The 16,033-nt window shown below is 40.1% G+C and overlaps 1 protein-coding gene across 11 annotated transcripts in view; it reads right to left on the bottom strand.

Moving 5' to 3' along the window:
* The window catches only part of sec31a (SEC31 homolog A, COPII coat complex component), a 110,324-nt gene extending 94,522 nt beyond the window's left edge, over positions 1 to 15,802 (bottom strand). For 6 of the 11 annotated variants that reach the window (XM_043695174.1, XM_043695188.1, XM_043695182.1 and 3 more), the window contains exons 1-3: positions 15,671 to 15,801; positions 4,933 to 5,025; positions 921 to 1,044 (exon numbers count right to left, since the gene is read on the bottom strand). In XM_043695174.1, coding sequence (XP_043551109.1) covers positions 921 to 1,044; positions 4,933 to 5,011 — 203 coding nt within the window. In that variant the 5' untranslated portion in view covers positions 5,012 to 5,025; positions 15,671 to 15,801. Of the gene's footprint in view, positions 1 to 920; positions 1,045 to 4,932; positions 5,028 to 7,536; positions 7,619 to 15,670 lie in introns of those variants that run through there. The other 5 variants (XM_043695196.1, XM_043695197.1, XM_043695153.1 and 2 more) reach the window with 4 other exon arrangements.
* Positions 15,803 to 16,033: the final 231 nt, after the last annotated feature.

A 16,033-nucleotide genomic window follows, 5' to 3' on the forward strand; every position in this document is an offset into this window, starting at 1 on the left:
ATTCGTTAATTCGCAACAGCTAATTCACGTTGACTAAACACACATTATAGCAGAACAACCTCCAACGCAGATACCTTGTAGTCTTACTTTGCCGATTTCTGATTACAAATTGGTAAAACTGTGATATCATATCTTCTAGTTCAGCAGGCAGCTTTTGTGCAATCTTACTTCTCTGCCGAATTACTAAGTTATGCCTTCTGACGAACTTGATGCACCATCCAGCGCTTGCCTTAAAATCCCAAATTTTACCCTTCTTTGATTCATTTCATTCAGATGGCCTCACGATTAACACACTTTCCATTTTGTTGATTTTCAAGTACCCACTCAGCAACGTTTTTCTTCCAATTGTGTCCTCTTGCTGGGTTTACCTCCGGAGGCACACTTTCATTTTAGCATCGTCTGAAGTTGGTTCAATATCTTTCTCCAGTCTCTCACAAGCCTCTCCGAAACACAAAATTCTCTTGCTGCTACACGGTTAATTGTCTTCTCTGTAACTTTAATAACTTTCAGTTTAAATGTTGCTATATATTTTTGTTATTTTCTGCAGGGTATTTTTACAGAAAATGAAGAAGAAATTTCAAAATCTCAACTTGGTAAATGACTATTCCACGAGATTGGTTGTCACCTGACTCTTTTTCACTTTAAATTAGTGTGAATTGTACATCAAATCACAAATAACATGAACAAAAAATTCATTTCCTCATCGTAACATTTATGTACAAAGTAATACCTTGACTCACAAATGTTGATCTGTTATCTGTGAAGAACTAGGGTTGACTTTTACACTAGATATATAGAAATTGCTGACTTTTTGGCCAAAAATAGGGGGTCGACTTTAATACGAGATTGTCTTTGACTCGAGTACATATGGTACATTTTGTGCAGGATTAAGTTAGGATCTAACACTTATTTGATTTTACCTGTGTGGGGAAGAAAAGGAACCACATGATTTCATATCCAGGGTACAATCAGCCAGATCCAACTCAAAGATCTCCAGGGATGCATTTGTGCTGAAGGTCGCATCCAGCTGCTGTGCTGAGGTGCCTGTGTTAAAAGTTAGAAAGAATGTAAAGACACTGCACAAAGTCACTGCAGCCTAGCAGCAAGATAAATGTAGATTTAGGTTTTCTGGACATGAATCAACTGTGTCTTTGCAAAATGCTGGTTATTCACTGCTACTAGCAGTTTTAAAAATACACACACACCAGCTGCACAACATTTCAACCAGTTAAACAGCAATTTCTAAATTCCATTGTTCAGACAGTCTCTTCAAACTTTGCTGAAGTTCACAGCCAGATACAGTTTCTATAAATCAGAAAATGACTTTTTTTTGTGCACTGTAAATGTGAAAGTTTTTAAAGTTTTACAGCTTTCTATCTAGATATTTTACATCAGATATAGCAAATATTTCCCAACATTGTATTGCTGACTTCTCCCATCTGCAGAAAAGAAAACCACGGTTACAGCCTGAAATAAAAACATAAAATTCTCAGTAGTTCAGGCACTATCCATGAAGAGAGAAGCTTGCTAGGGGCCATAGATTTAGGGTGAGAGGGGAAAGATATAAAAGGGACCTAAGGGGCAACTTTTTCACACAAAAGGTGGTGCATGTTTAGAATGAGCTGCTAATGAAAGTGGTGGAGGCTGGGGCGATTACAACATTAAAAGGCACCTGGATGAGTGCATGAATAGGAAGTGTTTAGAGGGATATAGGCCAAGTGCTGACAAATGGGACTAGATTAATTTAGGATATCTGGTCGGCACGGATGAGTTGGACGGCAGGGTCTGTTTCTGTGCTGTACATCTCTATGACTTTAATTGGTGGTACCAATTGAAGTGAGTGGTAATGCCATAAAGGGAGAAACAAAGAAATAAGATATTTTTCTACAGAAGGCATGAATAGCAAAATGATGAACACCTACCATCCGAAAGCAAAGAAGAGAGAAAGAGAGTAAAACCAAAACCAGCAACTAAAAGGAAAACAAAATGAAGGCAGATATGGTCTGACATTTTTGAACTTAATGTTCAGTCAGGAAAGCTATATGGTTCTTTATTGGAAGATGTAGTTCTTTGAGTTTATATTGAGATTTGTGAGAAGGGAACAGAGAGGTCAATGTGCAACAATGTAACTTGTCATTCCAATTCACCATCATCCTCCCACACTGATCTCTGTAATCAGCCAGCTATTGTGGAACAGTTCCCTGTACCAAGGAAGCTCACACAAGCTCAAGGAAAATCACCTCATCTCTCAATTAGACACTTTATAGCTTTGCCTACTTGATATGGAATTCAACAATTTAAGGCCATAATCTCCACTGCCAATTTTTTTTATTTCCACTTTTGCTCTTACTCTGGTTTTCATTTTCAGGTGGCCACTAATCACCTTTCTCTTAGTCATATCTCCTTTACACACGCATTTTGCATCCGTACTATTGCCACTCCCTTTTGCCTTATGCAATCAATTCTTTCTTCATTTAATCTCTATCTTCCACCCTTTCACAAATCATTTCTTGTGTTCTTTTCAAAACCTTCCCTTTCACTTGTTTAAAACCTATTACATTTTGTCCAATCCTCAGAAGAGGTAATTGACCTGAAACATTACCAAGTCTCTCTGCACAAGAGTATTTTTAGCTCTTCCTGTTTTTATTGCAGTTTTCCATCATCCCCAGTATTTTACTGTTGTATTAATGGTTACAGAAAATACTGATCAGGTTAAAACAGTCAATTTTCATTTACTAGGCACCAGTTAAAATTACACAGAAGCAAAGGGCAATTAGGGATAGGCAATAAAAGCTGGCCTAGCTAGTGAAGTATACGTCTCCTGAATTTTAAAAAGAAACTTTCAACACAACAAGGACAAGATTGAATTGATCCAAAAAATATGATTATTTTTCATACTGTAACTGAACAACCAAGGCTCTTCCATTAGCACTTCCAAACCCATAGCCTCTACTTCCTAGAAAGACAAGGTCAGTCGATGCTTGGGAAAACCACTACCTACAAGTTCCTCTCTAAACCACACACAATCCTGACATGAAACTATATAGTAGTTTCTTCACTGTTGCTGGGTCAAAATCCTGGAATCCTTTCACGAACAGAATTATGGGTATACCTGCACCCCAAGAACTGCAGCGGTTCAAATAGACAGCTTACTACCACCTTCTCAAGGTTAATTAGAAATGGGTAATAAATTGATAAAATATCTTTGGTAGAAAGCATCAATGTTGCTTTATACTCAACTTAAACTGAAGTGCACAAGGCATCCAACCATTGCTACAGCATCAGGTTAAGTTTTTAACACCACAGCTCAAAGGAGATGCTTTCGTTTGGAGAAGTTCTTGATGCTCTTTTAACTAATTGGGAATTATCATTGAAATAAACAAAAAAGGCATTTTAAAATTTCCAATTTCAGGCATGTGACTCTCTGTAATTACTACAGTACTACGGGCAACTATATTCCATCTATCTCCACAATGGCAAACCAGTTCAGATTAATGTTTAAGAAAATAATCCAAGATGTTGACCAAATAAAGATTTACAGCACAGGATGTGACTATTCAGCTCATCATTGCCCCATCAGCCATAGAGATGCATCAACTTAAATTCCACTTTCCAATTCTTGGGGGTAACCCTTTAGGTTAAGGCACCTCAAGTACATAACAAAGTGATTTTTTTTCTTTGCAATGTGAGGTTGCGTCACTATCAAACGTTTGAGCACTGAGTTCTCGACTCTCACCAAATAACCTTGAGATATCTCAGGTCTTCCCAAGACTGAAAGGAGCAGCTAATGTTTGGATTAATCTAATATTTATCCGACTACATCCAGCCAAAACAACAAGGTCCTTTATTAAGGAACACAAGGATGAGGAGTAGATCATCTGACACCCCAAGCCTTCCCTAACATTCGATCAAATCACAGGTGATCTCACTGTGGCCTCAACTCCACTCTCCTGCCCAAAGTCCTGGACTCACTCTCAATGAAAAATTATATTCCACAACCATAACAAGCTGTGCTACTCTCTTAGAAGGAAAATTTCAGTGCCTTCAAACCTCAAAAGAAATTCCTCTTCATCCAAGTCTTCAGTGGGAGAGCCTCTAAACCATGCCCCTTCATTAAAGATTCCTCCACAAAGTAGGACATCTTTTCACCACATACCCTTGTCAATTCCCCTCAGAGCATTACATATTTCAATAACATTACTTCTCAATCTTTGAAACTCCAATAAGTGTAGGCCCAACCTGCTCAAACTTTCCCAAAGAACCATAGACAGATTATGGCGCAGGAAGAGGCCATTCAGCTCACCATGTCGGCAATGGGTGAAAAGTAAACCTCGTCACATTTTAATCCTACCTTTCAGCACCTGCTCCCTTGCTGTAAATTACAGCATTTCAGCTGCAGATCCAAGTGTCTCTTAAACAAGTTTCTGCTTCCACCACCAAACCAAGCAACAAATTCCAGACAACTATCATCATCCAAGTGAAAAACCCTTTCCTTGTGTCCCTGCTAATCCTTTTCCTGATGAACTTAATTCTTAAAGACCACTCCTTCACCCAAGGAATCAGGCTTCTGTTAACCACTTCCAAGAGGAGCCTCCTTAATCTCTTTAAGTCAGGAGTAAGTACTCCAGCTGCAGTCTCACCAACATCCTCAATAGTTGCAATAAGTCTTCACTACACTTATAGTGCATCCTCTTTACAACAATGGCCAACTTTCTCATTACTTGCTGTACATTTTGAGATTCTGTACAAGCAAACCCAGATCCCTCTATACCTGCACTACATTTCCCCTTTCCATTGCAGCATTGATTCAGGCACATGTTCATGTTGCTCTTTATCTGTAAGATTGTTTCACATGGACAACTATACTATTCTGATTTTTGTGAACCATTTGAACTTCTCCAAATGTTAGTCATTCATCAGTAGTTTTCTTACCTGCAGCCAGGTAAATAGGATGCTGTTGAGCTGGGCTCCATGCTTGGATAGCAGTCCGATTGATTTCTTTAAGCTTCATTCTTGCTAGCTGAGCTGGGAAATAAAGATACCAAGTGCCTCAGTGTTGGGATAGACATAGAAACAATAAGGATCAGAACAGCAGTTATTTAAATTGCTCGGCTGTTGAAAATGCTACCTACATGCTCCAAATGCACAGAAGCAGCCAGAAAAATATCTTCGCCTTTTAAATGGAGAAACCCACAGTCATATTTACAATGAAGGTCTACGTCAAGATTGGTGGTCCATGAGGTAAACAGTCACCGAACCATTACGGTACAAAAGGAGGCCATTAGGCCCATTATGCCTGCATCAGCACCATTAGCGAAGTCCAACCTCCTGCCTTTCCCCCATATCACTGCACACCATTTCTATCTAAATAACCATCCAATGGCCTCTTGAATGCCTCAATTGAACGTTCCTCCATCACATTTCCAGGCAATTCATTCCATTCCCTAACTACTCACTGTACAAAAAGGGAGTTTCCCACATCACCTTTGCTGCATTTGCACCTATTTAAATCTATGCCCTCTCTTTTTTCTTAAACCAAACTAGTGGGAACAGCTTAGAGTTATTGAATCCCAACGCTGTTGAAAGAGGCCATTTGGCCCACTGTGTCTACACCGACCCAGTGAAGAGAATCCCACCTAGACCCAGCTCCCACCCTGCACCATAACTCCGCATTTATCCTGGCTAACCCACCCAGCCTGTATATCCCTGGACATCATGGGACAATTTAGCATTGACGATCCACCTGACCTGCACATCTTTGAACTGTGGGAGGAAACCAGAGTATCCAGTGGAAACCCACAGACACAGGGAGAACATGCAAACTCCATACAGACACTCGCTGGATGCTGATATCGAACCTAGGTCCCTGGTACAAGTGAGGCAAGCAGTATGGCCTACCGAGCCACTGTGCTGCTCTCCACATCTACTCTGTCCAACCCACTCATGATTTCAAAAATTACATCAGAACACATTTGTGATTGAAAAACGTTTACCAACGAAACAAAACAAATAATGCACTTGAGAAAAATACAAATTGTTCAAGGTTCTGGAGTGCTTGGAGCCTTCCTGCATCTTGCCCTGATGATCACATTTCTCAGTGTGTGGACCTAAACAGTGACGAATGCCAATTGGATGATAGGCCATAGGACATAAGAGCAGAAGTAGGCCATTCTGCCCATCACGCCACCTCCACAGTTAATGAGATCATGGCTGATTTGATAATCCTTAACTCCACGTTCCTGCTTTTTTCTCCTTAACCTTGATTCACCTTCTGATTAAAGTTCTGTAACCTCAACCTTGAATATACCTAACAGTCCAGCCTTATTAGCTGTTTGGTAAAGTATTCCATAGATTCACTACCCTCAGAGAAGAAATTCCTTCTCATTCTTGTCTTCCTTGGGTCCTCTGCTTTCCTAGAAGGGGAAACAACCTCTGCACATTACTGTGTCAAGTTGCCTAATTTTGGTCTCTTCAATAATCAGGGTTACTGGGTCCACATGGCTTTGGGGGCACACAGTACCTATCCATAGATTTAAAACTACATATGTTTATTTGTACCACTGTAATCCATGAGAAGTTGAAGAACTGCAGCATCTGTCATTTGTGAATTCAGAAATTATCTGCGAGAATCGATTATTAAACCCTCTTTATACCATGGATTCAGAAACACATTCAACTGAAAGAAGAATATCAGGCTAGTTCCGAACTTACAGAAAGTTTTATAAATAATTTACACCATTGAGATCATCATGTCAAAATTGAAGTCTTTGCTTGATTTGTAAGTTTTAAGCTAAGAATCTTGTATGTTTCAATAAGGTTGCCTCTCATTCTTCTAAATTCCAGTGAGTACAGGCCCAATCTACTCAACCTCTCCTCATAAGTTCCTTTATACCCAGGAACAAGCCAATGAAACTCCTTCAATCTGCATCCTATGAAAGTATATCTTGCCTCAGAAATGGGGATTAAAACTGTCCACAGCTATGGCCTAACTAATGCATTGTTTAGTTTTAGCAAGATGTTTCTATTTTCATAATCCACTCTCTTTGAAATAAAGGCCACCCTTTCATTTGCCTTTGCTACTACCTGCATACCTTGTATGCTAGCTTTTTGTAATTCATGTACAAGGACTCCAAAATCTTAGAGTTCTGTATCTTCCTGCAGTCTTTCTCCATTTAAATAATATTCAACTCCTCTATTCTTCCTGTCAAAATGCATAACCTCTAGAATTATATTCCATTCTGCCGTGTTTTGCCCAAGCATTCAACCTAGGTTCCTCTGCAATCCTGTAGTCATGAGATATCCACCCACTCAACTGTCACAGAGACTCCTCAAATAATCACTGAATACAGTAGATATACAGTCATATTCAACCACACTAAGCTATTTTTCCCAGGTATAGCAAATTCAGGATAAAATATAATTTTTGATAAAAATTGAAAAATGCATATTTTACAAAATAGGTTCCATGCTCAGCAGAGTGGAGATTCTTGTCTACATTGTAAAGGAAGAGAACAAGACAAGTTTAGCCCAAGCTACCTTAGCTCACCCAATGAAGGTTACAGAAGTGTCACTAACACTGCGAAAGATCACCAGTTCATCTCTTCACATGTGGAAGGATCTGAGAAGGAGGAGAAAATAAGATAACAAAATGGGAGAAAGAAACTTAATTCTTTCTTTTTTTAAAATAGATCCTGCTCAGTATTATTAAATTCAAAAAATGTTACCAGAAATACATGAAGAAATTGATTACCAAAATTTTGTTCTAATACATGTAGAGAAGTAGATCCGAACAAAAAAGTAGCAATCAGCAAAATCCCAGGACTTCACTACCTGCCAAATAAATACCATAGTGACTCCAAAAGATCACTTTGTCATTAACTGAAGTAGATAGAATGACATTTCTACAGAGAATAATGCAGTCAATCAGCAACATTTCAGTGCACACCTTAATGACATATTTCAGTGGAAACACTCAAAGAATTTCTTCAATTTTAAAATAAGTCAATAAGAATTGAAGGCAAGATATGTTCAATTGTTAGCAATTCTCCTTTATGAAAAGGAGTTACAGTGGATACGTGCAAATTATGAAGCGAAAGTGAGTACTACAGATGCTGGAGATTAGATCAAAATTAGAGTGATGCTGGAAAAGTACAGCAAGTCAGGCAGCATCTGAGAAGCAGGAAAATCGACATTTCGGGCAAAAGCCATTCATCAGGGCTGAATTCCTGATGAAGGGCTTTTGCCTGAAATGTCGATTTTCCTGCCCTTTGAATCTGCCCGACCTACTGTGCTTTTCCAGCGCCACTCTAATTTTGACATGCAAATTATGAGCCAAATAAATAACTAAATTAAATTCATGCCATTAATTTGATGAGTTTACACTCCTCACCTGCATATACACATACACAAAGACACGCCCCACAGTTTTAATCTGACGGAGGTGATTAAGAAGAAGCAATAGGAGTTTTCACTGAACTGCTTCAGCTTTTTGGACCTTAAGGAAGTCAGGTAATGATGTTTACACAAATAAAAGTCAATAGAAAATACAGAAGGGATTAATACAAAAGTGGATAGGCAACTAAGTAAAAAGATGGTGAGTTTTGGTAACATGGACTTCCCACTCCAGATAAATTTACATTGCAGATATAATTGGCCCAATGTTAACTCTAGGACTAATTTTAACTAATTTTACACAATAAAAATGCACAACTCAACTGCTTACAAGATAGGAAAATGGCATTTCCCCTAAAGCTAAAACTGCACTGAGCAGCAAAGGCAGGGAAAGTAGTGATCAAATTTCAATGATCCTATTTAAAAAAAAATTATAAGCAATCTTCAGAACCGGGAGATCATTGAGAGTTTTTTCCTCTGACTTAGATTATTTCAGCTTCTGCATTTTCTCTCATTCTTAAGATTACTCTCCACCCCCTGCTGGCCAATGTTACCAAGTTTTAGAAAGTTCAACTCCACAACTTTTCTCTCATGAGTGAGATTTGAACCATGACAGCAAGGCCATCATTAACTGCTTATCTTTAATTGCACTTGAGAAAGTGGTGGTGAGCCAGCTTCTTGAACAGTTGCAGTATATCTAGTATAAAGGTGGTAACAATGGTGTTGGGATTTTGACCCAGTAGCAGTGAAGGATCAGCAATATATTGCTAAATCAGAGTGATGTTGTCTCACCAGGGAAATGTGGAGGCACTGTCCCATGCAACTTCTGCTCTTGTCCCTATAAGTGGTATAAGTTGTTGGTTCATTTTTTGTTTAATCTCTCTTGCTTACCATCCAAATGCAGACTTTTCCTTTGTTCTTTTCTCAACACCAACTTTCCTTCCCTCTGCCCTTTGTTAAAAATTGTTAAATTAATTTATTGCCATTATTTCTGATGAAAGGACATGATCCTCAAACATTAATACTTTTTTTGCCACTGTGCTACTTGACCTCCTGAGAATTTCAAGCATTTTCTTTCAGCATATGCCTACGCGCAAGTCCTACAGTTTAAAAGCTCCCTTTAAGTTCCTTCTCAAATGCCTTCTGAAAATGCATGCAATCACTGTTTCTCTTGTATCAATATGCTGCATTACATCTTCCAAAAACACAATGAAAGTTGCCTCAATGCTCGCAGCTCCAAATTTGCCAATGTCATTCCAAACATGTATTATCTCATCTCCAGATTATAATCTCAAGTTTGCCCACTACTAATGTTAGGTTGACTTATGAAGATGTATAATGACGATGATTACAAGATTCAACTGCTTGAATGGATCTTTTTCCCTTCTGACATATAGGTTATGTATGAAACAGTCAGCAATAAAAATGATTAAACAAAATATAGGTAAAGATGAACAAAACTGATGATCAGGGAAAATGGGGGAGACATGGGGCTCCAGTGTATGATGTGAATTCCATGATGGTGGGACTAGAGTGTGAGAAAGATAGGATAGAAAGATAATTAAATCTGAAAAATTATATTTGGGGGGAATCACAAAGCTGGTTCTGATTGAGACTATGCTGTTGTTAGCAGTGGTTGTACTACTAATGACAACTCGCTGAACATAGACAAACTAACCCCAAGGGTCAATGCACAGTCCATGATTACTGTGGATCATGTACTCTGCTATCAGGTTATTCATCACATGTTAAGCCCCACCTCAAGTTTGCTGAACACATCAATGGAATTGCAATGAGACACAAAATGACACAATGACACACTAGTTCAACATCAATCCCTTCCTTCATACTCAAAACCAGATTGTAAATTTCACAGACTAGTCAACAACGCTTCAAAGCAGTGAGCTCAATCCCAGCAAAGCTAGATCGAATTGACACCCAAACATAGCACCAGACAATCATATATCAAATACTGCACAGGAGTCCATTCAGCCCATCCTGTCTTTGCATTTTAGCCTGAATCAATGGTTAGCATAGAGTTATAGAGATGTACAGCATGGAAACAGACCTTTCAGTTCAAGTCGTCCATGACAACCAGATAGCCTAAATTAATTTAGTGGAGAAAGTGAGGTCTGCAGATGCTGGAGATCAGAGATGGAAATGTGTTGCTGGAAAAGCGCAGCAGGTCAGGCAGCATCTAGGGAACAGGAGAATCGACGTTTCGGGCATTAGCCCTTCTTCAGGAATGAGGAAAGTTGGTCCAGCAGGCTAAGATAAAAGATAGGGAGGAGGGACCATTTCCGACGCCCCTTCCCCCAAGTCCCTCCTCCCTATCTTTTATCTTAGCCTGCTGGACCAACTTTCCTCCTTCCTGAAGAAGGGCTAATGCCCGAAACGTCGATTCTCCTGTTCCCTAGATGCTGCCTGACCTGCTGCGCTTTTCCAGCAACACATTTCCATCTCTAAATTAATTTAGTCCCATTTGCCTGCACTTGGCCCATATCCCTCTAAACTCTTCCTATTCATATACCCATCCAGATGCCTTTTAAATGTCGTAATTGTACCAGCCTCCACCATAGAGTCATAGAGATGTACAGCATGGAAACAGACCCTTCGGTCCAACCCGTCCATGCCGACCAGATATTGCAACCCAATCTAGTCCCAACTGCCAGCACGCTGTCCATATACCTCCAAACCCTTCCTATTCATAAACCCATCCAAACGCCTCTTAAATGTTGCAATTGTACCAGCTTCCACCACTTCCTCTGGCAGCTCATTCCATATACACACCATCCTTTGCATGAAAACATTGCCCCTTAAGTCCCTTTTAAATCTTTCCCCTCCCAATTGCAGATATTTCGTCACTGATTCTGGGCTGTTCAGGCCAACAGTAATGTCTTTAGTGCAGACTTGGCTGAAATAAGCACAAACCAAGATCAAAATTTAGACTAAGATAAAAACGGGGGGGATAAAAGGAGAAATTATACCTGCTCCTTTAAAGCACTACTCTATTTCTTGTTCCATGCCATATTAACATTTAACACATATGGTGGGAGATGTGAGGGGGTTATACAAATGTACATTCCCACATGCTCTGATATGCACACAAAGAATGTTTCCTTGCACAGACAACATTACCTCCCCTAAAAAAGGTTCTCCACTTTGGTTTCTGCTAAACTGTCGTTGTTGTTGACCATGGAGGTAGTATGGAAAAATAGTGTGGCACTAATTTTCCTGTACAACCTTGGAGAAATATCTGCGACCTAAAATAGCCATTACCTTTCTCCATATTAATGCACAATTATATAATTAAGCAGTGAACACATGTGATATATTAATATAAGGATTAGATCATTATGAAATTTACAATAAAGCCAATTCATAGAGTTATGCACATTGGCCTCTTCATATCACTCAATTTTTGCAAAGCGTTCTTGGCAAACTGAAGAAACTGAGTTTACTCTAGTTGAAATCTGCTGATTCTGAAACATGTGTGTTTTGGTTAGATATGGGTCAGTTGTAATCAATTCATAGTTAAGAGAAAATGACTGCATTTAGCTGCTGCTGTGATCACCTCAACAAGCTCTAGCACATTAACAATTACCAACTAAGTAAATATTTATGCTTGAATCAGAATTTATCCATATCCGCAGAAATTAGAAGCAGTTTGATACATCAGATTTCTTGGTTTCTAGATACTAGATTGCTAACCCATATGTTTCTTTCATGAATTAATATTAATTTGGCAGAGTTGCAGCATAACAGCAGCTCCCTGGCTCCTTTAAACCAGTCAGCACAGGGCAGGAGACCAATAACCTCAGTAAAGCTAAAGGTTATATATTTTCACAACTTTATTCTAATTCTGCACAAAAGGTAACCATTCAAAACACACATATCAATGCAGTTTCAACTGAAAACTTTAAATCTATTTTTGCAGCTCAATGTGCCATTTTGCCAAAGGTTTCGCAATAGGCCAGCAGTAAGCAATTCCACTAAGTTGCCAAAAAAAGTATACATTTAATAAATTTTCAAGGGTGACAGTGTACAAAGGAAAGGAAGCAGCAAAATAATTTTGCATTTTTATTCCTGCCTCTCTAAGTCATGATCTGACTGGATCTCTGAAAGGATATCATTCTGTACTTAGCTATTCCCAACTGGAGTCTGTGTGTTCTGTGTTTGGTTCTGCTTCTCCCAGTTACAAAAAGCTTTGTCTCCCCATCCAATCCCAGGAGATAACCACATAACTAATTATATAATCGACCCTGCGCACATGGCAATCTGTGGCAGTGACAGCATTGCTGCATGGCTAAGCTTTGAAAAAATAGATTGCAAGTTAATAGAAACTAAAAGATCTCCACCACATATATGACAGCACATGGACTGAATCTTTCTAATGCCCTTTTGCAAAAGTGCTTCTTGTTTAACAACAAAGCAACATCATGCCTGACCCAAAGCAAACCCAGCTGATTATTTGGCAGTATTTACTGTTATTTTTGTTTGCTGAATTGTAATATTTCATTTGCTGATGATATGAAGATAAATGGTATTCTAAGTAGTGTTGACAGAGGCCTGGATACACAGATTATCAAAATATCATGAATTGAACAAAAAAAATCATTAAGGGTAATGGAATGCTAGACCTTTATATCTAGCAAACTAGAATACAAGGGAATATACATCAGGTTTCAGCCATAGAAAGCACTAGTTAGACCACACCTGGAGTATTGTGAACTGTTCTGGGGACTACACCTTCAGGAGGATAGACCGGTATTGGATATTAACAATGTAGATAGACCAGAATGATACTTGGACTCCGAGGTACTTTGATCAAGACGAAATACGCAAACTAGGGTGCATAAACATAAATTATTGCCTGCGGATGAACAGACTGGGTTTAGGAAACATAGCCTAATAATTACAGTCAGACAAGTTAGATAAACTATTTCCACTGGTTGGAGAATCTATATCCAAGGGACACGGTGTGAGAATTAGGGCCAGACCATTCAGGAGAGATATTGGGAAGCATTTCTACAGACACAGGGCGATTGAATTTTGGAACTCTCTCCCCTAAATGGTAGTGGATGCTGAATCAATTGTTGCTTCTAATAATAGATAAAGCAAATGTACTAAGGTAAGTGGGGCAAAGGCAGGAACATGGAGGTGGATTGAAGATTGGCCATAACCTCATTGAATGATGGAACAGGCGGAATGGTCAACTCCTGTTTGGGGTTGACATATGGACACGTGTGTGTATATACACACACACACACACATACACACACAAAACGTGGTAGATGATGAGACCATTTGCCAGCAAATGGTAAATAATGCTAGATTAGTTTAAATGTTAATTGTGGGGTTTCTAAAGTTCTATCAACCAAGATTGGTTGATAGAACTTAAGAGACATGGGGCAAAGGTGGATATTTGGAGTTAAGTCAAATATTACACTGAATATTGGAAGAAGCTGTATAGGCTAAATATCTTAGTGCAATTCCCCAGGTCCTGTATTCCCCATATTAATGAAAGTAAAGATTTAAATTGTTTAATTATGGTAGGACTGATTATCTCTTCGGAAAAAAGTACAATAAACTCATACTTCCTTTGAAACATAACTGCAGTCCTCTCAAACATATTTTTGACAAGTACATTAACTGCTTAAAAAGCAAGCTGAAGGTGTACTTAAGAGTGTTAATCCATGTGCTCAAATGCTGGGGTGGGACTCAAATAAACAATCTCTGACTCAGATGTAAAAGTGCTATCAATGAGGCCATACATCAGCAGTATTAATCCTCAAAGCTGCAATTCCTAATTCACCAATAAACTAACAGACCCAAACTGACTGAACTATCCATAGAGAGGTTTCCAACAACGACCCTGATAAGAACAGGATTAAAGATAACATTATCTGTCCCAGTAATGAATGGCTAGCCCAAGACTCAATCGGAGATATCAAGGTGGAGAGTCTTGCATAGAAGTTCAGGCTCTTTCCATCACTTGTCCCCTCGGTCTTCAGTCTCATCAGCACTCATCCTGAACCAGAACTGACAACTGGACGAGTACACTGGGAATGTACTGTAACAGGTTAAGTATTAACAAGCACACTTTTCTTCCCATCTTCTTGAGACAAACGAGGAAATCTCAAGCAATTAAGAGATTGCTAGAAGCAATTTTCACTGAATTGAAACATACAATGTGCCCTCCATCATGTTCTACTATTGATCTGTCAAATCATCGCACCTATTTGCCGTGGGGAATGGAGGTGGGAGAAACCAGTTTTATAGAGCACCTTTCCCAGATAACTTTACCAGCAGCGCAGCACCTCTTTGAAGCGTAGTCACTATTGTGATGTAGGAGAAGTAGCAGCCAATTTGTGCATAGCAAACTCCCACAAACAGCAAGGTAATAATGACCCAGATAATATGTTTTGTTTAATGCTCCTGACTGAGGGATAAACAATGGTGGAGATACCAGGGGATAAATCCCATGCTCTTCTTCAAAATAATGCCATGTGATCTTATGAGTACACCTGACACAGGTCCTGGGCTTGACGTCTGTTTTGAGGGACAGCACTGCAGTACCAGCTTCAGCACTTAATGTTCAAATCTCTAGACTGGAGCTTGATTCCACAACCCTTTGACTCAGAGGCGAGGTTGTTAGGCCCAACTCCAGGATTTGAGATGCAAAAGATGCAAGTTTTGAACATCTCCCCCACACCACACACATACACACAAAATCCACTGCATTTTCATTGCTGGACATAAATAGTATTATTTGGAAAAGGGGAGGGAGACTAAGATCAACCAGTGAACAAAAAGAAAGGCAAAATGATGTAGAACAGTGTTGACCGGTAGAACCCCTGGATTGGAGAGAGATAGAGGGTGAATTGGGCCGCTCTGATGGTGACAGTGAGTGAACCCACTGGTGATACAATGTTGACACAGACAGTACAGTATTTCATGTAAACAGCAAGAAACATTGAATCCAGCAGACAGACTGCGAGGATCGGGGAAAGTTGGATCTTGCTGCAAAAAAAAATAAGGCAGAGAAACGAGTGAAGTTTCAGAGCCGTCCTCCAGTCAAATCAAAACCCATTTATAAAAGGAAGCCCCTGGGAGCGGCCCGGGCTGCAGCTTCCCTGCCGATCCCTGTGCTCCCACAGCTGGGAGAGATTTCACGGGGAGCCGGGGCCCGCTGGAGGAAGCTCCGACAGAGCAGCTGCCCATCCTCCCCCTCCCCGGGATCCAGGCACTCACCCCCCTCCCCGAGCTCCCGGTTTACCTCCGGCTCCGGCTCCGGCTCCGCCTGTCGCTCCCGGGCCGCCGGTGCTTCAAGTCCACGTCTCCACCAACGTGGCAGCCAGAGCAGATTGGACCGACCCAGCTCCACTTCCGCTTCCTCGGAGTGCAAAGTCCGCCCAGCATCAGGCACCAGTCAGCGAGGGAGGCAGGGAGAGCTGATCCTGCAGCTTGGGCAAGGAGGACGGGGGGGGCAGACCCTGAGGCAGGGCGAAGCAGAGCAGCAGCTGGAGGCACCCACTGGGCACACAACACTGCAGCCCCCACTGTAACCCAGGCACTGAACTGAACCTCACCATTATCACAGTCATCGAGCAATCACACTGTGGGATCAATGAACTATTCT

This window comes from Chiloscyllium plagiosum, chromosome 1, assembly GCF_004010195.1.
Source record: "Chiloscyllium plagiosum isolate BGI_BamShark_2017 chromosome 1, ASM401019v2, whole genome shotgun sequence".
Classification (NCBI taxonomy): Eukaryota; Metazoa; Chordata; class Chondrichthyes; order Orectolobiformes; family Hemiscylliidae; genus Chiloscyllium; species Chiloscyllium plagiosum.